This window comes from Lagopus leucura, unplaced genomic scaffold (genome assembly GCF_019238085.1).
Source record: "Lagopus leucura isolate 7727_CA_CO unplaced genomic scaffold, USGS_WTPT01 Super-Scaffold_100018, whole genome shotgun sequence".
Taxonomy (NCBI): Eukaryota; Metazoa; Chordata; class Aves; order Galliformes; family Phasianidae; genus Lagopus; species Lagopus leucura.
Genome location: NW_024962272.1, coordinates 9,142,604 through 9,168,883, shown reverse-complemented (window position 1 = coordinate 9,168,883; position 26,280 = coordinate 9,142,604). Strand labels below are relative to the sequence as shown.

General features: G+C 38.4%; 2 protein-coding genes across 8 annotated transcripts in view; one reads left to right on the top strand and one right to left on the bottom strand.

The window, feature by feature from the left end:
* Window positions 1-17,666, bottom strand: part of OSTF1 (osteoclast stimulating factor 1) — a 20,560-nt gene extending 2,894 nt beyond the window's left edge. Inside the window, exons 1-9 of the mRNA XM_042877379.1 lie at window positions 17,520-17,666; window positions 10,209-10,255; window positions 9,652-9,702; window positions 9,500-9,563; window positions 3,470-3,523; window positions 2,927-3,034; window positions 2,432-2,481; window positions 2,245-2,323; window positions 1,669-1,767 (exon numbers count right to left, since the gene is read on the bottom strand). Of these exons, the coding sequence (XP_042733313.1) occupies window positions 1,669-1,767; window positions 2,245-2,323; window positions 2,432-2,481; window positions 2,927-3,034; window positions 3,470-3,523; window positions 9,500-9,563; window positions 9,652-9,702; window positions 10,209-10,255; window positions 17,520-17,553 (586 nt within the window). The 5' untranslated portion in view covers window positions 17,554-17,666. The remainder of the gene's footprint in view (window positions 1-1,668; window positions 1,768-2,244; window positions 2,324-2,431; window positions 2,482-2,926; window positions 3,035-3,469; window positions 3,524-9,499; window positions 9,564-9,651; window positions 9,703-10,208; window positions 10,256-17,519) is intronic.
* On the top strand, window positions 16,990-26,222 carry NMRK1 (nicotinamide riboside kinase 1). Of its 7 annotated transcripts, XM_042877382.1 has the most exons (10): window positions 17,859-17,905; window positions 18,235-18,363; window positions 18,971-19,030; window positions 19,476-19,566; window positions 20,221-20,269; window positions 21,598-21,769; window positions 22,433-22,504; window positions 23,470-23,576; window positions 24,550-24,639; window positions 25,037-26,222. In XM_042877382.1, exons 3-10 carry the CDS (start codon window positions 19,002-19,004, stop codon window positions 25,054-25,056), a joined length of 630 nt encoding a protein of 209 aa, XP_042733316.1. In that variant the 5' UTR covers window positions 17,859-17,905; window positions 18,235-18,363; window positions 18,971-19,001; the 3' UTR covers window positions 25,057-26,222. The 7 variants fall into 7 exon arrangements, with proteins under 7 accessions (XP_042733318.1, XP_042733316.1, XP_042733319.1 ...); XM_042877384.1 differs by lacking the exons at window positions 17,859-17,905; window positions 18,235-18,363 and adding an exon at window positions 16,990-17,208; XM_042877385.1 differs by lacking the exon at window positions 18,235-18,363 and having other exon boundaries at window positions 17,884-17,905.
* The last annotated feature ends 58 nt before the right edge of the window (window positions 26,223-26,280 follow it).

The following is a 26,280-nucleotide window of genomic DNA, read 5'->3' as shown; positions in this document are numbered from 1 at the left end:
TTTTTTTTTTTTACTTGCTTTTTCCAAGTATATCTTAGATCTCATTTCTTAGGATATTATTTAACAGTTATGACACAAGAATGTGTGCATTTATACACAAAACAACACATTTGAGTGGTGGTAAAATAACCATTCAAAGAGCAAACAAAATATTTTATTGATGGACTGTGATATAAGCTGTGTCTGAATAGGAACAGATTTGAAAATGGGGACAGGTAAACTACTGCAACAGGACTGAAATTTTGAAAAAGATCCTTTTTCAAATTGACAGATGCTTGAAACACTAAAATGTAGAATCAAGAGTCACAGAAAAAAAGAAACTAATACAAATGACTAAGATAATACAGAATAAGAAAAAAGTACATGGTCCAGTGGTGCCAGAGATTATAAAAGACCAAACTAACAGAGAGAAATAAGTAAGGAAGCTAAAATGGATCTGCAGTTAAAACTGACATCAGCTCTCATAATAAGCCAAACTTGAAAACACAGTGTGAGAATATCAGAGCCTGCCAGAAGAAGTGCAAAGGATTAAAAACTAGTCAGCTATGACACAAAAATAATTGAGGAGTGATGCAAATGCAGTAGCAGTAGGCAGTATTTCTACAGCCAGGAAACACAACATTAATTCTATTATTTTGGACATTAGAACTAAGAATACTCCCATTATCAAATGTGTTTCTAACTGACAAAAAAATGAAGTCAGTGCTCCTAACAGGATTAGCTATCATTAGAAAAAAATATTTGTATTGAAACATAGGAAAGCTTGCTCCTAGTTGTAATTGCTTTCTTCCAAGTCAAAACTGATGTCAATTTTGTCAACATTTTCTATTTGATAACAAGAGGTAATACCTCTTGTTATCAAAAAACTGGCTGCTATTTTTGCTGCAACTGATCATCAGCCTTCTAAAGCTCCCTTCAGCTATTCCATCGTTTATCCACAAGTTTGTATACCTTCAGTTCTCATGCCTTCCATACAGTGGTACAATTGCTAGACTGCATATCCCAATTCAGTCCTTGCTCAGCTTTTTAAAGTTTTTAAAGTGGCCTCGTATCTCCTTTTCAGGATTTTGTTGTTGTTCTTTTCGTTTGTTTAGTTTGTTTTTAAACACAGTCAGTGTGCTATTAGAAGGGATGAACACCAGTGGGAGGCAGTGAGACTATTCTGATAAATGTAAGCATTTTTTCTTTTTCTCTATTGGGGAGTCAAATTGGTGAAATACAGGAATGAGGAATTTTAGAAGGAGCAAAAAGAAAACAAAAGAGAAGTTTCTGTTGATGTTGGCTTAGTTTGGAGTAACAGGTGTGATTAAGAAGGCAGAAACCATATTGTTTCATACCCTGTTTCTTACAGTGTAGTACTCTTAAAGGAAGTTTGTTTCCATCCTTGCTTTTCTTCTGAATAGCACTTACTGTTTCTACAACAAACTCCTTTGACTCTTGCTGATAAAAGATGGAATTTTGCAGGGAGTCAGCAACACCGAATGTTATGAACCACAGGCCTCTATCACAGCTCTGCTTAACTATCCCATTCAGATAGACCCTTCCAAACAAACTTTTATCCTGCGTTCTCCAAAGTAGTTATTACAACTGTCAATATGTTGAAATTTAGTTTAAATTGTAAGCGTCCTCAAAAGATGAAAAACATATTGGAAGAAAAATCAGAAGTACCTGCAGTCTGTTTCTTCTTAAGAAGTGAAGCACAAGCTGCATTGGTTGCCATGTCTAAAGCCAGTTTCTTCTCATTGTTCTTCAGATCTGTTCTTGCCCCTTTATAACAGAAAATTCCCATCATGACTTAGTGTCCAGGTACATCTTAAGCAATGGTATTATGAGAAGATTTTCAGTAGCATGGGTAAAACCACTCAGACTAATGGACAAAGAAATCTCATCTGTGGACTGATCTGAAGCAGACTAAAGCTAAGGACGCTCTTCCATAAGCTACAGTTGGTTGGGGAAATTGTTGGCTGTTCTGCCTCCCATTTCAGGAAGCAAATTGAACTTCTGTTCTAGGGTTAAGTTCTTAATTTTGTCTATAAGGCAGTATAAAATTTATCTGTAGCAGAAAAAAATGTCTATTTCTCAAACAGCTGCCAAGTTTTCTGCAAGGCTTACACAATCAGGCAGGCAAGCTGGCTAAAGACTGTACCTGAGTTATAGGAAAGGAGTTTAAAAAACACACATTAATAAACATTCAGGAAGCTAGTCTGCCATACAGATTGTTGAAATCTTGGTGAAGATCTTTACCCTTTGCCAGCAGCATCTCTACAATATCTGCATAACCTTTCCATGCAGCAGCATGCAAAGCTGTGTCTCCCAATTTGTTCTGTGGAGTTAGAGGGAAAAGCAACAGGATTAAAACACAGCAAAAAAAAAAAACTTCTGGCTTGTACCATGGATTAATAGCATCACATCTTTAGTGTAAGGGTCCTACCTGCTGGTTCAACTCTAGGTTTGCTTGTGTAAAGAGAACATCCACTATATCTGCAGAGAACAGAGAAAAATAGGAGTTTAGTGGAAACAAACTGTGCTTGTTTGCACAGAATATCTTAGTTAAAATTCAATGAAAGAAAGATCCAATCAGTTAATGAAAATCTCTAAAGGCCAGAAAACATTGAGAAAACAACCATTAGTCACCATGAAACACTACAACAAAATATACAACACTTTTTTTTTTGGTCTGTCCTTCTTGCCACTCTGCTTCTAATAGTTACAGTGATTAGAATGATCCCTCCAACAGCAGCAACAAAATACATAGCATTTGACAGATCTGAACTTCACTTTAATTCTTAAAAAAAAAGAAAAAAAAAAAACAACAGAATAGCATAAGAAAATCCTGGCTTTATTTCAGCACAGTGACTTTATCAATGTGTCTAAAAAAAAGGCAAGAAAATCAGGAGTCACTTATTTGAAATTAGTTCTTTCATACCTTTGTGGCCTCCATGGCATGCCCAATACAGAGCTGTATTTCCAGCTTTGTCTAAGCCATTGACCCCAACTTGGTTATCCAAACACTCTCTCAACCAGCTTAGGTTGCCTGAAAAAAATTCCATTTTACTGATTATTTTTCTTTAAAAAGTTAACAAAATAATTTAAAACACTCAGTTCCCTCTGTTCTATGAACAAACAAGGTTTATTACCAGCAAGAGTTACAACTTGTAAAACAATCAGTTTAGTTCATAACAAACATTTCTTGCTCCACTCCCAGGAGATCTTCAGGTACCTGCATTGTTAAACGGATAACACCAGCCCATTTTTGCTGCGCATACAATCATGCCATATTTAGTGGCAATTCTACCAGGCTGTAAACCAGCTTCTGAAAGCTGCAATACTTCACTAGATAGCTAGGTCAAAACACCAGGGAACCAAAACAGACAAAATATCCCCATCCTAGATATATTTGATATTTTAGCACAAAACAAACTGTCTTTTAGCATTAGCATTACACAACCAAAATCCAAATCACACTTACCTCGCTTGGCAGCTTCATGCAGTGGGTTATCAATAGACTCTGCTTGTTCTGCCACTGAAATAAAACAGATAATAAATTCTATTAGGTCTGAAACAGGATATTTGGTATCTGCATGGAAATAAAGCTTTTTCTTAGTTCTGGAAGTGCCAGTAATACATGTTCAATCTGAATGTGAACAAAGACTTGTGAATGATAAGACTAGACCATGGGTGTCCAACCCTTTGGTTTGCCTGGGCTGCAGTAAGTGAAGAGGAACTGTCTTGGACTACATACAAACCATGCAACAGAACTCACGTATATAATTAACAAAACTTTATATATATACAAACAATTATTTTATGCATACATTACATATATATATATATATATATATATATATATATATATATATATATATATATAACATTATATAACATTATATAACAAAATATAACATTATAAATATATAAAATAACATATATATATGTTATTAAAACATAAAAAAACCAACAACAAAAACATGAAACTAGTGAAATATTTTACCTTGTTTTCATGAAACTAATGCATCAATGTCTGGTTCAATGGAAATGGTTGCAATTCTCAGCGAACTCTCAAGACCTTTGTTAGATATTTTTGATGAAATATTACTCTTCCTATGATTCATCCTCAATAACCGTTGTTCACAAATGTATACACTGCCAAGAAGTGATGATGTAAATACGGTGTGATTGTGAACCACAAGATATTTCTGTCTGTTAAGGCAGGTCTTAGAAAAGTCTAGTATTGTAGAATCATAGAATGGCCTGGGTTGAAAAGGACCACAATGACCATCTAGTTTCAACTCCCCTCCTGCTGTGTGCAGGGTCACCAACCAGCAGACCAGGCTGCCCAGAGCCACATCCAGCCTGGCCTTGAATGCCTCCAGGGATGGGGCATCCACAGCCTCCTTGGGCAACCTGTTCCAGTGCCTCACCACCCTGTGTGAAAAATTTCCTCCTAATATCTAACCTAAACCTGTCTCAGTTTAAGACCATTCCCCTTGTCCTATCACTATCCACCCTTGTAAACGGTCATTCCCCCTCCTGTTTATACACTCCCTTCAAGTACTGGAAAGCCTAAATGAGGTCTCTCCCTAACCTTCTCTTCTCCAAGCTAAACAAGCCCAGTTGCCTCAACTTTTCCTCATAGGAGAAGCGTTCCAGCCCTCTGATCATAGTAAAGAGACATAGACAGATTTTCCTTTAAGTTGAATGCTAGATTGCAACTATATGTATTCCTTTTGAAAATGTGCAGCAATATATTTGCATCAACTAAAAATGGATCTGCAAATATACAAGAAGATTTATCTTTTTGGAAATCTTGAAATCTATGTTCAAATCACTTTATCAAAACTGAAAGCAAGGCTGCATATTTTTTTACAGGTCTATGTTTAGCCAACACATCAAAATGCACATTATTATTTACCATAATCTGAGCTTGCCATAATTTAAGTTTCATTTTGAACACTGCAATCATTTGAAACAGAGAAGTTGATTTTCAAATTGAAAATGCATGTTGAATTTGATTAAACGAGTGGTCAAATCCACCAAAAATGCTAGCTCTATGAACCCTTCTTCATCTTTAAGTTCAGGCACAAATTTTCCTTTTGATTCCATAAATGACTTGATTCCACTTTGCAAATCATAAAATCTTTTAGCATTTCACCCCAACATAGCCACCTTCCTTCAGAACGGTAGATGCCCTGACAATCAGTATCCATACTTCTAAAAAACTCCTGAACTGGCCACGCTTCAGTCCACTGGACTTTATGAAATTCACAGCTTTGATGATGACCTGTATGGCATTATCCATTTTTAAAGCTTTCACACAAAATTTCTGGATTCATGACACAATGATATTTCATCAAATGTAAGTTGCTCGTGGCAACTGCATTATCTTCTATTAATCTTACAAATTTCTACTTTTTACCAACTATCACCAAGGCAATGTTGGTAGCTGTACTACATACATTACAAGGGTTCAGGAAAATCACTCTAATGTAATTTTTTACTGCTTCATACAAAGAGATTTAGTCGTGTCTTTTAATGGCATCAAAGAAACCATTTATTCGGTGACAATATATTCATCAACAATACCTCTAAAGAAAATGGCAAGTTCAGCCATATATGTAGCAGGTTTCTGCAGCTAATGTCTTTCCAAATTGTAATTGAAAACTGACAGTTTTCTTACAAATTAAGCATAGTGTCATACTATTTGTCTTGACAAAAAAATACTCATCTGTCCATAGTTTGTTTTACTCCATTCAAAATTTTTCTTTTACTGTGTTTTGGTTTCGTCTGAGACGCAACGGCAGGCTGAGATACAAGCATTGGAAATCACTGTGTTTTTCCCAACAAGCAGCACAAGCATGTGCCACACATAACACACACAGGGCTTGAGACAGCTGACTGCATGTGGTGGGAGCAAGAGGCAGATTCAGCCCTCTGCCCCCTCCATGCCTTCGTTTCAATCCCAACAGAGCTGACCATACATTGGTGGTTTGATTGTTTCCAAGAGATGGGTGGGCACTTGGGGCAGCCTGCCATTATGAAGCATGGTCTTGCATTGTGAGCTATGCAAGGCTGCATGCAACCTGTAGGCTGGATATGCCAAGACTAGTCAGATAAAATTGAATATATTGTGTATGGAAAAGCAATTCAAAGAATAGTCTGTAAAACTTCAAACAGCAGCACTGAATTGGTCAACAGCTGCAGGTCAGTGGAAATCTGGTAATATTCTACCTCAGTTGTTACATGCCTTTCTAGAGTTGCAAGATGTTTTTAAGCAGATGCATGCAGCTAGGCCTTTCAACCTATAGACTGCCATCTGTAGTTACGAGAGAATTATTTGCAAGGGTTATCTAGAGGGTAGCTAAGAAAACCCACTGTCAATAGCATTACAATTTATTTTACAGAGGTTTTCATTTTCACTGGAAAACTTAGAGGAGATCTGAGGATCAAAACTGCTTAACCAAAGAATATAGATGGAAGTTCAGGCTTCTGCAGATCTTTCCTTCATCTAACAAGCTTTAGGTTTTACTAGGGAACAGTACCCATCAGTTCCCTGTCAGTGTCCTGTTGCAACAGCAAAAAGAAAATGAACAATGCAGTGGAACATTTGGAAGTCAGGCTGTGATTTGGCAACTCCTTTTTAAAAGTCTTTTTACGTAGAAATATCTGTAACTAGTAAGGGTTCAATCTGAGATGAGTAGACTCTCCAAAACCCTGCTCTGTAGTTTATTAAAAAGGCTGGGACAACGTAAGAGTATGTTTCTCAGATCAAACTGCCATTACCATCAGGTGCAAAGCGGGTAAATATAACATACTTTAGCTACAAAAAAATGGAATACTAAGGAAAATCCTGACTTATCCAGACCTTTTCTTACTTTGGTGTATATTCCTCCCATAACAATTTGCAATTGCAACATTTCACATTTCTGCCTATAGCTGTGAATAAAATAAAATATGCACGTTAGATACCAATATTTCAAGTTAGTGTAAACAGTGAACAGAATCATAATACACAGAATCAGAGAATTATCAAGGTTGGAAAAGACCTCTAAGATAATCCAGTTCAATCATCCACCTATCACCGGTATTTCCCACTAACCCATGTCCCTCAGTACAACATCCAAAAGCCTCTTGAGCATCTCCAGGAACAGTGATTCCACCACCTCCTGGGGCAGCTCATTGCAGCACACAACCACTCTTTCAAAGAAGATTTTCCTAATGTACAACCTGCATCCCCCTTGGCATAACTTGAGGCCGTTCCATCTAGTCAATACAGAGTCAAAGAAGATGGTCCCAGAGCAGACAGCCATCAAACAAATAAAGTGCCCCAGTGACACTGAATAGTGCTTGTACTACAAAGCAGCAATACTAGTATCACCGGCAGAAAGCTAAAAATAATTTTGTTTTTGTAAAACTTCAGTTATAAAGAGTTCAGTAATAAATATTTTTCATGCATTTGATTCTGGCTTCATCAGCTTTTCTGTTCAATGTCTTAAAAAGTGTTTCTTCAAGCCCAGCAGGTGGAGCACAAGGCCCCACCAGAGCCTAAGTACTTCCATGTTTGTCTCCACTTTTCTCAAAAAGACTGCAGAGGAGCACAGAACTTCACCAGGAAGGTAGCAATGTTTATATAGTTAAGACTAAATCTAGGCTGTCTTAGTGTGATAGCCAACGAAAGAGGCTTTGGGGCATTGTGCGCTCTCTGTTTAAAGAAGACAGATTTCCAGTATTTTTCATTTTTAGTTCTTACATAGACTTCTGTTCTGCTTACACATTAAATTTTTGCAAACGCACACACACTTCTCTGGCCTGAAAATCAATGACTGCTTGAGGCTGGAACCAACCTCTGGAGGTCACTTGGTTCAACCTCTCTGCTCAAGCTGGGAGATCCAGAGCAGGGCACCCAGGCCCATGTTCAGGCTGCTGTTGAAGATTTCCAAGGAAGAGACTACAACCTCATTGGGTAACTGTTACCTGCACACTAAAGAAGTGCTTCCCGATGTTCAAAAGGGAACCTAATGTTCCTGGCTGTGGCCCTGACACTAGGCACCACTGTAAAATACCCAGTTCCATCTTCTTTGCAGCCTGCCTTCACGTATTCATACATGCTAATAAGGACCCAACTGAACCTTCTCTAAGAGAAGCTCCTTAAGCCCTTCCTTACAGGTGTGGAGTCCCTTCATCATCTGCATGGCCCTTTGCTGAACACTCACAAGCATGCCCATACCTTTCTTGTATGGCAAAGCCCAGAACTGCATATAGCACTCCAGGTACAGTCTCACCAAAGCTGACAGAAGCTAAATGTTGCTCAGATAATTTTTCAGTAGGAGTTTTCCAAAATGATCACAGTAGAAACACAGATAGAAATAGCTGTTGGCTTAAATATAGCACACTGCAACATCCAAAGGAAATAAGAACACAGGTAAGTATATTTAAATCATTATCCTGTATAACAGCAACTGCTCTGGCAGATGGCAAGAGTACAGCCAGTCCAGAAGTTACAAAGTTTTTCTAAAAATGAAACTGCATGCCAGAGTCCAAACAATTGCACTATAGCTTTCCACTCATATCTCTGCCTATCTGTTCCTGGGAATCATAGGCAGGGAATCATAGCACTGCTACCATTATGTCTCCTGGTGAAGAAAGGACAACACAAAGCAACCACACTGTTACCAAAATAATAACAGTTTTGATGCAATCTATCATGTGACATGGCTATTCTGCCTACATTTCCGGGGAGGACTTTAAAGAACTGTGTTAACTGCATCTGTGGCTTTTCAAAGCGATTTTAGCTGAACATGAAAAAGCAATTACAATTCTGTCAAAGCAGAATTTTCTGTAGCTGAACAACTTCAGTAAAAAGCAACAAATGGCAACAGAACAGTGAGGAAAAAAACAAACAAACAACAACAACAATAAAAACAACTGCCAGAGTAATATCTACAGAGTTGCTTACCATCTGCTTTAGATTACTGTCTATATACAGAGCTTACTTAACAATTTGAGTATTGATTTATTGATTAGCTTGGTAAGAAGCCACCCCATGCTGTGTCAGACTTCTTGATCTCCGAGTCACTGAAAGCTCTGCCTGCCTATCATTACGTTTACTTAGAAAAAACAACATACAGACTGAACAAATACTTCTGATGAGAAAAATCTTAAAAATGAGAATACATTCATCACAGATACGAAGAATATAAGGCTACGAGCTTTGTGTGTACTCTGTTGAACTCTCCTCTATTTTTGTTCTTCCTCTCCCAACTAAGAGTGTCTGTTCTCACATGCACATCCAGAAACAAACACTTGGCAAACTCATGGCCTGTATGCTGCTGATGGATGGCAATAAGTGATATTGTAGAAATATTCTGAAATACTCTGGTAGAGTACTGTTAAATGCCAGCATTTTTATCAGTTTCTGAAAGTAAGCATATCAGTAACTTTCAGATTGCCATTTCGTTTGATTGTAAGTAATCTTACCAAAGGAAAATATTCTAGACATTACCATAGTTGCTTGGAATTAGTCCAGTTCTCCCCTTGCAAGTTCCTTTCCACCAATTTGTATCACTCTGCAGAGAAAGGAGAGAAGAGTTTAAAAAGGATATACTGCATCTCAGAAGCATTTGGACGTATGTGTATGGGATGTGTCAGACTCACCATGTCTGAGATGTAGATGATATCACCTTCTTCAAAGTACAGTTCATCTGGCTTAAAGAAAAAAAATAAAAAAAAGTAAACAGAAATACGAATATTTGTACTTAGAATAAGCACCTGTAAAAAGTAGAATATACTGAGTATTTCTTTCAAAATATTAACACCTCCAGGTCTACAGAAACTGGATAACTGCCTGACTGTCTGCTGTTTGACTTGCCTGCAGCCAACTTTTCATACCTTTGATCTCCCTGAATGCTAAAGACAGACTGCAGCCTTTCCAACTGAGTCCTGTGCAACAAAAGCAGTGAAATATATCCCATGTTTGTTAACTTCTTCCCCTTTCTTGGCTGGTCCCAGACTATCAACACTCTCTCAGTTCTCAATTACCTTTGTTGCCTTTAGAAGAAAAGTCATATTTAAGAATGAGTATCCTTCAACAGACTTCTTCACTGAAGAAGCAGTACAGCAAATCTGATAGTTCAACCTCGTCACAGATAAGTGTTATTATGGATAAGTTTAAAAATTAGTCTTCCCAATCCCTATAATCTAAATATACTTACCGTTCTAGGCTCAAATGTATATAGGGCCCTGAATACTTTAACCTGTCCTGAAAAAAAAACAAAAAAGAAAAAATAAATATGATTAACACTGTCTAAACACATTGCACCCATGTACGGAACCCATATACAAGTAAATTCCTTAACTCCTAAAACTGCTTGCTGAATGAGTCTGTGGCATGCCCATAGCAATGAAAGTGATGATGAAAACAGTCAAACAAAAAGCATAGGTTCTGAAGGAAATGTGTCAACTGATCAGACAAGTATATGTTGCCTGTCCTGTACATCTTACACTGCATTCATGGCTCACCCCCTTAGTCACTTAAGTACTGCCCCTGATTTCTGATGCAAAGTGTTGTTTCAATCACATGCAACAATATAAGCCATATATATTTTTTCTTAATAGCATCTTAAATGCTTCAGACTTAAGGAAAAAAATAAAGAAACAAAACAATGACTGATGTCTGCCATACATCCCCATACTCATTTGTAATTGTTATTAATCAGGAAAATAATGCAATGACACAGCAATCACTGAAGGATTTGAAGAAAAATGACCAACGGTCAGCAAGTCCTATTTATATCAGGTACAGAAGGTATGATATTCTGCTCAGATGCATGAAATAAACTATAGTGTTTACAATACCTCTAAGTAGACAATGTTTATTTCAAATAGGGCGACAGCATCCACGCCCAGAAAAAAAAAGAAGAGATGGAAGTCTAATTTCATTAATTGCAAAAGATGCATCCCTATAAGCATTTAAAATATTCAGCATAGGTCTATTTCAAGATTACAAAGCAGAAGATGAACAGGAGAAGAAACATGTACACTACATAATTTTATTAACTGAACTCCTGAACTCCGTACAGATTTTTATTTGTTTTGAAATATCTGCAGTCTGAACTCTGTAGGTTTCTTTCTGAATATCACAGTGATGCAAGTAAACCACACAGTAATTGAGGTTCTTGAGCTGTACTTTTACATGTTGTATGGTTAACTTGTAATCAAAGCAGTTGTTATTTTTGAGTAACACCGTAAGATTTCAGCTTGGCTTTACTGCTGCACTTTCACACAGTAGCTATATCTTAGACATAAAGGGTTCAACACTTAACAGGCATGTGCCCTGGAAACAAAATGCCTGCACTATGGCAGCAGCTAAAAGCATGAAACGTTTTTTATTCATTACCTATGGGAAAACAACCAAGAGCACAAACAAACAAACCAGACAGTAATATGTCACACTCTAAGAGCTTTAGAATGAAGCATCCACATTGTGGCTGGAATTCAATTAAAAACAAAAACAAATAGCAACAACAACAAAAAGACAGACAAAGAAGAGATGACAAACCAGGATGTGTGGCATTAAGGGGTGGATGGTATATGATATTGTTCCTTCTCCTAGGCTTTCTTATAAATGTGATGGCACAATTTATGATAGAACTGCATACTAAATCCTTTAATGACTTCAACCATCATCCACCAATTTTCAAGGTTTTATTTAAGTAAAAGGAGAAACTGGAGACTAAAAGGGAAGATAAAAAACATTTAAAGGGGAAATGAGAAGATGACAGAAGACAAGGAAAAGCAAGAAATTTAGATTTGTGTGTACAGTATACAATTCTGGTAATAACATACTGCATCTGTAATAGTTTTAGAAAACTAGAAAAGCAAAAATGAAATGCAGATGAAAGTATTGTTGAAACACTGTTTAAACTATAGACAATTTGCTTTATGTGTGTGCACTATAATTTACAACAGAAATAAGAGCTACTTCCCCAAACGTCAAGATATCACAGCACAACATATTCTAAAACACTTCGCTCTGTATCTGTATCTACAAAACTGCAGATCTGGTTAACTTTAATTTTACAGCACTTCGTCTGGATATTAAGCACTACTAATTTCTGGCACTTTCAAATTATCCTTTAAATATTTACTGATAGATACTAAAGCCTGCTTACGGTGGTGAATTTAAGAGCTAAGAACAATAAGACTTACTACTTCACAGAAATTTTTTTTAATGCAAAAAAAACCAAAACAAACCAGTCTGGAATATTTAAAACAGCAAAACATAAGGACTAAGAGGGAATATTAAACTAGTATCCCTGTTCTGGAAATAAATTGTCTTTTATTAGACCTGTGAGTAACTACATTCACTTGAATACAAGTACTTCCACTTAGCGATGCACATCCCCAGGCACGTGGTCAAAATTACAGCTTTCACTGGCTGGTGTCCTTTGGAATTAATAAGCTCACAGTCAGGAAGTGACTTTCATCCATTCACCACTTTGTGAGATTCCTGTAGGACAGAGAACTAAGGTAAAAGCAGTGATCTGAACTTTGCAAAGCTAACAGACAATACCTCCCAACCATGCATTTGTAAGACAAAATAACGAAAACAAGGGGAACTGTGTATTTTTGGTATTTCAAGATACCGGGCAAAAAGCCACGACTTTACCTTCTAGATAGATAAAGACTATCCCTTCAAAAAATAAAATCAGTCAAGGCATATGTCCCACATCAGTCAGCGATATGTCCCACAACAAATATTTTCCTCATTGCAGGGACAAATCTGAATAGTCCTTTTCAGTCCCATACTTCTGCCACAAGTCTTTTTCCCTTCTCAGAGGATTTGCATTAAACATCTGCAATGCAACTATCTGACAAAAAAAAAAAAAAAAAAAAGATATTACACATATAACGCTGACATAGAGCAAGGCACAGGAACTCCCCATGCCACAATTTACCAAACTCTCACTCAGCAACGCAGTGAGGTGACTTGTCCTAAAACCCATCTGAATTCTGTAGGACAACTTCTCCTATAAAATTATTAGGAAAGGAAACATGCAACTCAGATTTATCATAGAGCCCTCTCTTGGGTAAAGCTGATTTGTCAGCACAATGAATAGCAAATTAAATCCACGAAAATAAAGAAATGGAGTGACTAAACAGTAACAACAGTTAAAAAAAAAAAAATGCAGCTTCTGATATGTACTGATTGCTGTCAGGATTCACAGTGAAAAATTTAAAAAAAGTTTTCTCAACAATCAGAAACATTTTGTTTCCTCCTATCAGTTTGATGTTTAATTAATTGCAGCATAACAAAAGGTTGCTTTCAAAGATGTGCTAAGTGTCTCTGCAAAATGGATTTAATTGCTCAGTGATGGATTTTTCTCCCCACATCCCTTCTGTTCTTTTACCTCGGCTTTTTAGGCCATCATAAGATGCTGCCATTTAAATTCCCTCTTCTACAAATTATTTCCTACTCTCTTCTTACTTGCTTTCGTCTGTGAAAGAAAGAAGGCTGATTCTTGGGTAGCATTATTTATTTAGATGTTTGTATGCCAGTTCCAGGGTCGATGTCAGTTTCAGAGTGTCCTCCCAGAACACAATTCATGCATTTTATTTTCTCTGAAGCAAGACTTCTTTTTGCTAAGTGCATTGGCAAGAATTGCACTCGGCACTGGTCTGAGACCCTACAAAAGAACTACATAACCTGGCAACAGCATTTGGAAGGCAAAAAGTTTTGTCATGAAGTAGTACTGTGGATAAACTACAGATCAGGATCTTTCATAATATGCTTGCATTTTGCATTAGTAAGGAAAGAAATGTCTTTATCACAATAGGCATATCTTCAAAAACATGCCATTTTCTTAGAATATTAAGGGCAGATGGAAGCTTTTTCCTGACTTTTCAGGAACTGAAAAAAAAAGTACTTTACACTCAGATCTTCAAGGTCTAAAGAGAGGGAGTATGTTTTACAAGACTGCTGCTTTAAATTTGGAGTTTTGCTCACAGCACACAGGCACAACAGAGTATGATACTGCATTTAAATAGCGTTTAAGTATTGTTTTAAGTGAGGCAGAAAAGAGGAGGTCCCACTGTTTGGAAAGCCACCTTCCACTTTTTAGCAGTACTTAGAAAGGGGAAGAGCACATAGGAACGCAAATGGGAGAGCAGGAAGGGGGATGTTTAGAGACATGCAGGAAAGAATCCAAAGAGCAGACTACTACCAGCATAGATGACAAGGTAGGGTAGCCCTCTAACAGTCACAGGCTGCACCTGACAGCACATTTGTTCTTTCTGCTCCACAGCATTTGTAGACAAAAAATCATAATTCAGGATTATTCTCAGAGAAGATGCATGTGGGTGTATTCACTTTGTATTCGACATGAACAATTTCACAAACGAATTGTGACTAGCACAGTATGATGCTGAAATCTATTTATTACTAGTTTAATTTTTGCAAATACAAAAAACCTTCACTTGTAGGAGGCTTGTCGTGGCTTGCAGTAATTTGAATGATTAGGGTCAGAAGTACAAATTTAGCATTCACATTTGTGCTGTTTAATAGTTCTGTTGAAGTCTCCTGCATATAAACTCACAACCGCAGCATAATTACCTACACTCACACACCCACTTCTCCCTAGCTAACAGAAACCCTTCTGTGACTACAGAAGGAAACAACCCAGGGTGACGGACTGCTGAGACCTTAGGGATGCCATTCAGCATAGATCTTCCGCTCCTGTCAATGGCAACTGCCACAGCTTCTGCTTCTCCTCAGTAATGTGAAAGAAACTTGACTCTGGTTAAAACTAAGTATTTATATTCAGAATTCTATTTTTAACTTAGAAAAATTGCAAAGGCTGCAAAGGCAATAGACCTACTTTATGGTAGTGTCCCTTTATGTTACACACACTTGCTCCCTCCTTCCTCATTTCCTCTCAACTGGAATCATTTAAAACTGTAATTTCCTTCAAAGACTTGTCTTTCTCTGTAAAAGTTAAGTGTTGTGTAGACTTTAGCCCAAGATCAACAAACTTTACTTTATCTGGAGAACACAAAAGTAATAAAGGTAAAGAAAAAAATAACATTTCCAGTTTCCTAAGAGCTCTTACTGCACGCTGTATAAGGCCCTAGCCAAAAACGCATAACCACCATCATTCAAGGAGTCAACTAGCAGGAGTCAATGCAGCCTGTCAGGTTCAAAAGACTTAAGTAACTTTCATAATTAGAATTAACATAAGACACAGAATGTTTAGGAGGTTAATGAACTCTAAAAAGACTAATATTGTTTAAGATATCAATAGAGCTTTTGAAGGATGGAGGGGAAATCCTACTCTTGCATAATGCTGATGTAGAAGAAAGCTTCAATTATTTTCAGCTCTCATTTCACTCCTCTGTATCTCCAATAGCAAGTTTGAATACAAAAAAGAAAAGCTTTCAAACTAGTACAAAAAGCTCCAGCAGAAAAGCAAAGTGAGAAGCTTGTTTTAAAGGAAAGTCTCAGAATGCTAGAAATTAAAAATTTCCCCAAGCCATGAAAAACATTCACAGCCTGTTACTCAAGGGCTAACCACAGGCCCCAGAATACAGGCTCAAGAGCTGACAAATGTTGTTAGATGATTGTCTAGAATCTAGAATGTCAAAGATTGTCTAGAATCTTTGATGTCAAAGACTTTTCCTTCACAACTGAAACCCAACACACTGCCCTTGCAGCCACATTATTACAATGAAAGAGCCTTCTATCAAATAAAAATCTACTGAAGAAAACCCCACTCATTGCTATACTTAATATTTTTCCCCTTAGAACATCCTGTTTTGCACATTTTCAAAGCACCATCTGGGCATTCATGTGTAATTGTAATCTTCAACAGCCCTGTGAGGAACGCACTCACAGCTTCAGAAATGAATATAACACTAAATACACTTCCTTGCCACCAGCTCTATCTCCTTCCATCCCCACATAGTTAGCATGTTTTCTTCCTGAACATTTCTTAAAGGACTGCAGCAGCCAGAGTCTTATTCTTTCTTCTATCTGCTTCAATTGTGACCATCAAGTCTTATTTTTCCTTCTATCTGCTTGAATTGCAGCACAGCAAGTAGATTGCTGCTTTGTGACAAAGCCAGGATGGTTTACAGACTGGATATACGACAACAGAAAAAAATAACACAGCTTGAGCAAACGAACCAAGCCATTTCCCCACCTGCAGCCTAGAAGTTGGTAACAAACAGAGCATTATGCTACTCTAGTTTCAGCACACGCAGACTCCATGTTTATGTCTTTAAGTCAGTACGCTTTAATGTCTATAACCTCCATGAAATCCAATGACACTGTTAGAAGTGTAACTGATATTACAAAGGCAGACAGACAAAATATTTTGGAGGAAGCCAGAAGACAGCCTCTTCCTGAAAATGGCTCAGGGGGAGAAAACAAACAAACAAACAAAAAAAAAACAATAATAGCATCTGTAAAGTCTTTCCTTCTTCAAAATGGAGGGACTCTGTAAAATGACTTTTGTGATCCCTGAGAGTAACTACCAATAAAGTCTCATTCTCTTCCTCTTTCTTCTTCAGTCATTTATTCCCATCCATTTCCTTTTGCTGCGTCAATGATCATGTGGCAAACCAGACCGGCAACTTCATTAGAACATGAAAAATAACCTGAAGATGAGCAGAACCCTGCAGTGCCAGAGCACCAGCCCAGCCTGCTGTGTCACCGAACCGAAGGACAAAGTGACAGTAAGACACAGAGAGCCTGTCTGTCTGTCAGCAGCCTGAGTCTTAGCACAGCCTGCACCGCCAAGCTGGGGATGCCCAGCGCTAAACACAGAGTGAGTCTGACTGATAACTCCGCAAGCCTGAACAGTGTAAATCCTAGACTTCCGTAAGATTCTTACGCTAAGCCTAACCAATCATTTTGCAAATCGGACACTGAGTAACCCCCTGACTGGAAAAAAATTCTTCTTCCTGCCTATCTGGCTGCTAAACGCAGCACCACACCCTTCTCATCTCCCGGAAGCCTACACAGCTCTTTACGCACCTTCCCGACGGCAACCGCGGTGCCGGGGCTCCTATCGCTGCCTTTTTGCTATTTCAGGTCAACTCCGAAAGATGCTCAGTGGGTGAAAGACCGGAGCAAACTGTTACATGAAAGAAGTTCTGAGGCTTTAACAGAACATCAGAAGGTGGGGGATGACCGACTGAGTGCTCCTAAACCCGGTCAGCAGTGTTTTTTTTGTTGTTTTTTTTTTTTTTTACAAAACCCTGCGATTCACTATGAGTATTGAGAAGCGAAGTTCCGCGCGGGGTGCCCGAGGACAGACCCGCAGCGCTCGGGAGGCGCCGAGGTTAATGGCGGCGGGGCGGGGAGAGGCGGGGGCCGCCGGTTCTGACAGCCCGAGCCCAGCTCCCCCGCTGTCCACGTGTCAGCCGGCACTGGGCCGACCCGCGCCCACGGCGGCCCGCGCTGACAGCGCGAAGACGGGGAGGGGGGGGGGGCGGTGGGCCTAGCCCTGAGGACCCTCCCTTACCTGGCTTGGCGGGCTTGGGCGGTGGCTTGGACATGGCTGCGGCGGGACCTGACGGGCTGCGCAGGTGCCTCGGGGCGGTGGGGATGATCGGGGCGAGCCGCTCCGCTCTACTGGGCACGGTGCGCGGCGACAGCTGCGGGGAGGAAGGGGGTGGGCGGGCGCCGGTATCCTGCGCAGCGCCCCACAGCGGCGGCAGCAGCGAGCACCGCACCACCCCGAAACACCCCGCAACCAATCCCCTCTTCGCTCTCCTCTGCCTGGTGGGAAGAGCACGGGAGGGGGGAGGGCGGCCAATCGGAGTGCGCGGCCTGAGGAGCAGCCAATCGGAACGCGCGGTGTCGGAGAGGGCGGGACTGACTGCCGGGCCGGCGGAGCGCGGCAAGGGGGTGGGCTTTGGTTGGGTCCGTGGGTTTGAGCTGCGCTGAGCGTGCCGCGGGTCAGCGCCTCCCATGTGGGAGCTCTTGGGGCGGGGTGGCTCGTTTGGATGCTGTCGTTGCACGTTTAATGCTCAGCCCGAGGCAGCTCTGTGAGAGAGTGCAGTGGAACTTCACTCGGCTCTTTAAAGAGGCCGAGTAACTTCCGAGTTGTGTGCTGCAACGCTGGAGGCCAGTTTGCCTTCGCCATTTGAGTTGTACATTGTTCTGAGGGAGGCAAAGTTGATGTTTGGTTGTTTTTTTTCGTTTGTTTGGTTGGTTGGTTTGTTTTTTTTTTCCAGAAAATTGGGATTAAGATTGGTATAGCTGGTGACGTAAGTTGAGTCCAAAGCTCAGCACGTGTGCCCAGGTGTTACTTGGGCTGTGCCGCAGCATTTCTGTGGGGCAAAGGCTAATGCCCCAGAACGCAGGTTAGTTTGAAAATAGCATTGGGGTTTTGCAGATCATGTTTCAGATGTTTTGCAGATCATGATCATATCGTGAGAACAGGTAATCTGTTTTCATTCTTCACACTGACAGCCAGTGCCATGAACACACAGTGAACTGTGGAATTCAGGAGTTACTTTTTAAACATCTTTCTTCCCTCAGCACATCACTGTCTTCTGTTGTTGGTGGTGTGTTTTTTTTTAATAGCTTTTTTGTTGTTTGTTTGTCTTTCTACCTCAGCACGTGTTTACATTTGGGTACTGTTAATGATTGAGCTAGGATTGTATTTTTTTCCAGGTACTTCTGTGCTAATCAGTAGCAGTAGTACTGAACCTCTCAGAGTTCTCCTCAAATCATTAAATACTGTCTAAGGTAAAATACATAGCAATCTGCAGCATTTGTATTGGAGGGTTAGCATTTCAACAAGCAGCTGAGGTTCTGACAGTAGGTTTGTGGAGAAAAAAAAAAAAGAAAAAAAAAAAGACAGAAAACAAGTCTTATCTGTAACCGGAATTTCTTAATGACTATTATGTTATTAATGACTGTTGATTTTGCTGAATTGAGAGTTTTCACTGATTCTGTTTCTGACAGTGGAAAGGAAGAACTGAAGAGAAAACAAGCAATGAAAATACTGGTGATTGGCCTTGGAGGGTAAGTATTAGAAAATTAAATTTCCTCTGCAGCTCAAGACTGGTCTTCCTTTCAGAGTGAACTGTGGTGTAACTTGTACTTCTGCATAGATCATTTTTGAAAATAGTTTACAAATACAGCATATTATGGCCTTTTTTTTTTTTTTTTTTTTTTTGTTTTAATGTGTAACGCCTAAGAAATTATTCCTGCCTCTATTGGAGATCTCAGATACCACTTCTAGTTTATTTCTTGTCACTGTTATATTTACTCTCTAAAAGCTGTTAGAACTTGCCAGAAAATTTCAAGAGTGTATTTACTGTTAATAAACCTCTTGGAGGTGGGGAGAGAGAGGAGCGAATGGCATCTCTGTGATTTACACTACCTCTGTAGAGGTGCATGACCATAGGTCTGTATATGTCTAAAAGCGAGATCTTGTCTGATGCAGTATCTATGTTTTCTAACTCAGAGTTACAAATGGAGGAAAAACAACATTGGCAGAAAAGCTTAAGAAAATGCTTCCAAATTGTGATACAATCTCTCAGGATGACTTCTTTAAGGTAATGGTATTGATGGACAGACCTGATATATAGAAGTGCTCTTGAGTAAATGTTAGTATAATTTCTACTCCTTTAAAGTTCTCTGTTATTGGACTGTTAAAATTGATGCTGCTTAAAGTAATGTTAACTTTGTCAGCACTGAGGTAATTGAAATTTCAGTGGCCAAAATCATTGAGTATGCTCAGCAAAATAAATTGACTGTATTTTATACAGTTTCAAAGTAAGGAATGAGTGTATGCTGGATACATTTCTGAAGATATTGTGTGCTAACAGAGTTAATGTTATTGCTTTGTTAACCCTAGTGCTATGCAGGAGTATGTAGCTCTTCATTTCCTAAACCAAAAAAGGAAAGAAAAATCAAAACTGTTGTATGAGTATCGAAGTTCTGTGCTAAAGAGGTTGAACATGTTTTTATTTCTTAAAGGTGAAGTTCTAGTGAACTTCAAAGCGATGACTTGGAGGATTTGTTGTTACAAATGAAATGAAGTGTTTGTATTATATTTGAATAGCTTTATGCAGCGTTTAAATTTTGAAGACAAATTTATCAGTTAGTATACAAGTGTGTATGCCCTCATTTTTGTAACTGAAGAAAACAGACCTGTGTAAGTGCTTATGAAAGCACAATTGAAAACTGCAATGTTTTTTTCTCTTTAGCCAGAGTCTGAAGTAGAAACAGACGAGCGTGGATTTAAGCTGTATGATGGTCAGTAACTCTGACTTGTTGTTGTGTTGGTTGTGTTGTGTTGAGCTTGGTTCCCTGTCTCTTCTAAGCAAGCAACACCCCTGTTTTGTGTCTATTCTTAGCAAGGTTGTAAACAAACAATGCAGAGCAATCCTTACTTCACTTTCTCTCACCTCACTGAGATAAAAATAGAAAACTTTTTGAATGAGTAAACCTCTGAAGCTGGTGCTTGTCTTTCCCTTTCCTTGTTTTAATCTTCTAGAGTTGCACTGGGTCTAGTGGCAAATGGTTCAGCTCATTTGAAAGTCTCTTGAATTGCAGCACTGGCATAAGCTAAACCTCATTACTTTCTATGTATTGATGGATTTTTTTTATTTTTTTTTTCACATTAATAACTAACTGATTGGGTATCTTAACGATCGTGTCTCTTTCCTTGTTATGTTCCAATTCAGATAAGATTGGGTCTGGTCCAGACACCTTTATCTCATGTCAGGTCTTACACAGAGACCAGAAGGGTTCCAAATTCAGACTTACTGCTGGCTCAACATGCCAGCTTAGTTGTGTGAACTTCTATACCTAGTTCTACCTTCTGCCAGTGTTCTATTCCAGGTCAAGAGTAGGTACAAACAGTTGATTATCAGTTACTCTCTTCTGGTACTTGGTGATCGCAAAATGTATTACTCTGAACATTGTCCTGAACCTTAAACTGTAGCTGAAATCTGACTTCCATCAGTTAATGCAGTCTGTGGTTCAGTTTCTACACTAAATGAAAGTAGAATGTGAAACTAGATGAGAAAGTTTATCTTTCGGGTCTTAATACTGCTCTTATATATTACTTCAAAGTTTGTATCCAGAGTCTGCCTTCGGGCTACAGTTCAGTAACTTATGTGACATCTAACTCTGGACAAAACCATGTGCTACATTGTAATATTTTAGCTCTTATGCCATCCTACCAGTCTGAGCCCTCCCTCCCCACCATCCAAATATTTAAAACTTAACAAAAAAAAGCAAAGGATTTTTGAACCCCATTCCTTGCTTTGTTTAAGTGATAGTTGACACAAAGGTAGAAGTCTGGGCTAAGTATTTACGGGTCCTATGGAATAGGATAGCAGTGTGTGCATTTTCTTCCAAAAGTAAAAGGGCTGTGAATTCACACACCTTTTGTTGTCACAGGGTTCTGAAAGTCCACACCCACCAAATGTATCCCAAACATGGGGAAAGGATTTGTTTCAAGGTATCATCAGTTACAAACACGAAACTACTTACACCTAAGAGACTTGTAGGGCTAATAGCATTCCCTTTCATTTAGGCTTATATGTAGATTATTCCTTTCTTACTGATTCATCTAGTACTTGATGCCCTCTATATGGATGAAATGGTGAAAAGTGTGCACAACTGGATGAAAAGCCATACAAGCTCAGGCATTGTGACTGAAAAACCGATGGACACATGTAACAGAGTAAAGATGACAGAAGATGTTTATATTTTGATTGTTGAAGGCTTTCTGCTGTATAATTATGAGTAAGTAGTAATGCATAAATCGGTATATTAAAAGCTGCCCTAAAAACAGGGTACTAAACATAAGCATCCTGGCTTGTATCAGAAATAGTTTTACCAGCAGAAGCAGGGAGGTGATCAACCCTCTGTACTCAGCTCTGGTGAGGCTGTACCTCGTGTACAGTGTTGAGTTTTGGGCCCCTCGCTACGAGAAAAATGTTGGGGCTCTGGACCGTTTTCAGAGAAGGGCAAAGAAACTGGTGAGGGGTCTGGAGCACAGGCCTTATGAGGAATGGCTGGGGGAGCTGGGATTCTTTAGTCTGGAGAGAGGAGGCTCAGGGAAGTTCTTATGGCTCTCTATAACTACGTGAAAGGAGGTGTGTCGAGGTGGGGATCAGCCTCTTCTCCCATGTAACTACAGTGATAGGATGAGAGGAAATGGCCTCAAGTTGTGCCAGGGGAGATTCAGGTTGGGTGTTAGGAAGAGCTTCTCTGAGAGAAAGGGAATGGGCTGCCCAGGGAGGTGGTGGACTCGCTGTCCGTGGAGGTGTTTAAGAAACATTTAAATACAGTACTGAGGGACATAGTTTAATGGCAGATTTTAGTGACAGGTGGATGGTTGGACTGGATGATCTTAGAGGTCTTTTCCAACCTTGGTGATTCTATGATTCTATATTACTGTCTTAGGCCACTTAACGAACTCTGGAATAGAAGATATTTTTTGACCCTTCCTTATGAAGAGTGTAAAAGGAGAAGGAGGTAAGATTATTTGGTTGTTGTTCACAGATGGTGACTATATCCCCTAACCTGAACTATGCTTTTTTTTGGTACCAGCTTTTCTTTAGCACTTGACAGATATAAGCTGCTAAGAGCATCTATTATCTGTTATTCCTAGGCAACACTCTGTGGGTATTTAGCAGACATTAACAAAAACATGAGAGAAGTGGTTGATATTTTTTGTTTTGTTCTGTTTTTTATATATGTATATTAAAATGTTAAGTGTTTTACAAGCAGTAAAACACAATTTGTTGTCCAGAAAAACTACTTAGGTTACCAACTAAATGCTAGAGTTAAACTAATGTAAAATGAGAAAAAAAACATGCAGCTATACATGATGATTAATGTTAAAATACCAGTCTTTATGCATGGTGTTGCTGGGTTGTTTTTTTTGCTTTTTTGTTTTTGTTTTTCTAAATGAAACATGCTTCATTTAGACTGTACTTTAGTTACATTGCAAGTTTGATTTGGGATATTAAGCCAGTGATTGACTTGGCTCCAGATTTGAAACACTATTGTGTGCTTGAAGCAAGACATTTGCACAGAATCAAAATCTGGCATCTGAGTGAAGCAGTTCTCCTCTCAATTGTCTTTAGTTGACTGCACTTTTTTGGTTCTTGACTAGACGTGCCCTTCAGGAGTTTAGTATCTGAATTTCTAGTGAATTAAAACTTGAGAAATCCTTGTCAATAAAAAGACGTAAAACGTAATTTCTTTGGGTAAAACTTTCAATACAGCTTAATTTATATGTAATATATTTTTCAGTTAAACTCCTTTTACCTTGTCTTTAATTTAATTTGGTTGTCAGAAATAGATTAGCAAGAATCATACCACAGATTATATTATAACAGAGTAGCTTCCTTTATTCCAGTAGATATGCAAGATTCTTGCTTCTGTATTTTTTAAATGTAAAACTTGCATAGGAAAGCACATGTGTTTCTGTGTAGCACCAGAGTCTATCAGCCAGCAGATACACCCGGGTACTTCGATGGACATGTGTGGCCTATGTACCTGAAATATAAAAATGAAATGGAAGAAAGTGCAAGTAACATTGGTATGATATCTTTAATTTTAAAAATATAAAATGATTAAATGTGTCACATTTCAGGATTTTGTTTGGTTGCCAGTGGTATTTTTTTGTAAGGGACAAAACTTTCTTCAAATATTATTGTGACACTTGCACAACAGGTCAACTGGTTTTGACCTTTCTGTTGTTTTTTTGTTTGTTTGTTTGGGTGTTTTTTTTTTTTTTTTTTTAAGGCCTCAAGGTCGTATCTTGTTATTTTTCTAAATGATTATGATTTAAGAAATATAAACTTTTTTTGTCACTGTATCCATTAACAACATAGTTTGCATGTGCATGTGTGCGTACATGTCTGTGACTAACCAGGAAACTTCTGAGACAGAATCTGATGCATGAAAATCCTGTATGAGGTCCTCATAAAAGCTATCGGACATTTCACAAATACTTTTTGGTACATTCTACATGCAGTAACTAGTCTTGTCAAAATAGTGTCAAATGTGTGGTGCTGTGCGTTTGTGTGATGTTTGTACTCACACAGCTCTTAGGACTGCCTAATTCTGGACTGAGTGTCAGAGAAAAAAGGTCAGGCAGCTGTTTCAGCAGCATGCAGGGCACTGCTGCTTACCGAGCAGAGAGAATGAGAACTGCAGTGTCCTTCCTTAGTTTGCTCAAATCCTAAAGCTGAGGAAGAACCTGTAACTTCCTCCTGCATAGGAACCTTTCTGTTGAATTATTCCAGCTCTACTGTCCTAATGTTATAACTCTTTTGCAGAATTTTTTACTATAAATATTTGCAAACTAATTATTAACTGAATACTTGTACATTGTTGCTTTCTAACATTCAAACTGAGTTTGGGAAAGGAGCAGAGGCTTGCATTGTTCTTGCTTTCTATTTTTTCCTCTCAGTGCACCCATAGGAATACTGAAAATTTTGCTAATTATTACTACAGATAACATATAGCTGGCACAGAACTAATGATTTTTTTTTTTCTTTTTTTCTCAGTTTATTTAGATGGAACTAAATCCCAAGAGGAGCTTTTATCCTCTGTGTATAATGACATAATACAGGAAATAAAAAGGCTGAGAGAAGGAAGTAAGTGATATTATTGGAAATTGAATTTGCTTACAGAATTCCAAGTTAACTAGAAGCTCACTACTCTGTATGTAAATGCTGCAAGGATTAGATAGATCTGTTATCTCTCTGTATAAGCATATTATAGGCCTTATATGTATTTGCCTTACACATACGTGCCTTATTCATTTTTACTCTGTCATGATAAAGTATATCTTTAAGTTCACTGAAATTGGATTTTGTTAAATAATAGGTGAATTCACTGCTATCTACTAATAAATCTTAAAAAAAAAAAAAGTAAAATGAGACAAAACATAAATGAAAGATGTGTCTTGGTGATAGTAGTCTCAAATATATGATGATGTCACATGCAAACAAAGAAATGACACAAGTTAAAGGTGTGTACTTTTTCTTTCAGATCAGCAGGTCACAGCATGATAAAGCAGAGTACCTCAGTTTGGTCTGATACAAATTGAAAACTCCAGGACTGTGGAACTTGGCAAGACAACCAACTGGGCAGATGCCTATGTTTATGTCCATAGTTCATACAATCACAAGTGGATTAATAGCTAAAGTGTTAGGTCTGTAACTCTCAGATGTTGAGTGCCAACAGTGCATTATTCCTTATAATTCCTTCCATCAGTTGTGCTTTGACTGACCTTTATATGTGATTGAATGTGTATATTCTAAAGTATATATTTTTTGTACACTATACTAAACTGTGAAGATGCAGTTCTGCTGGATCAATAAGCGTACTTGACAACTGACCAATGCAGTTTGAAATGTTCATAAAGTACTTGGGAATTACAATGATAAAAAGCTATTAAGTATGTTAGAGGTAATCACTGGTGAACATGGTTAGAGAAACTAGCTATAAACTGTGACAATAGTAATTTTAAGATTCAGTGAGCAGTTTAACAGCTTATACAGTAACTGAGTCTGTTACGGGATGTACTGTAACTGAACTTCTGTAGAGCTGCTAAAGCCTATGTAGTATTTCTCAAGTAATCTGCATATTTGGACCAGTTCAGAATGGGTATTTTAAAAAGAAAGATTGTTGGGAAAATGTGGAGGAATAAGATGCCAGAATGCAGATGCATCACCAACAATATTAAGAGCAAGGATTAGAACACGGTGAAGTGCAAGACCATAAAAGCATGCTTCAGGGAAGAGGATGTAAGAAATATCCCTTGTTAATCTGCAGAACTCAGGATGAAATTTTACTTATGAAATTATCCAGACAGCGGATAATGTAAATGTATGTTAAAACTCTATTACAGAATGTGTATATATACTTAGATGAACTGGGAAACTAGGAGATTTAATTACCTTCGATTGCAGGATGAATAAGCCCTTACTTTTCCTGTATGATCTCTTGCAATTTTATCAGCCGAAATCACAATCTATCTGCAGACATGAAAAGCAAAAGATGGACTGTGTTACTTACTACAATTTGGCTAAATAGATCGTGGTGATTGAAAGGTATTACTTAACTATTAGCAGTATTAAAGCACCTTAAAAGCCTGAATAAGTGAGGCCTTAACGTGAGCGATGTAAATTTGTGTCTAAAATAAAGAACTTCCAGATACTATTTGCAATAAAAATGCTTCACATTGCTTTTGCTGTAATGCACTGATGAGTTATCTGACTTTAAACTGTGCC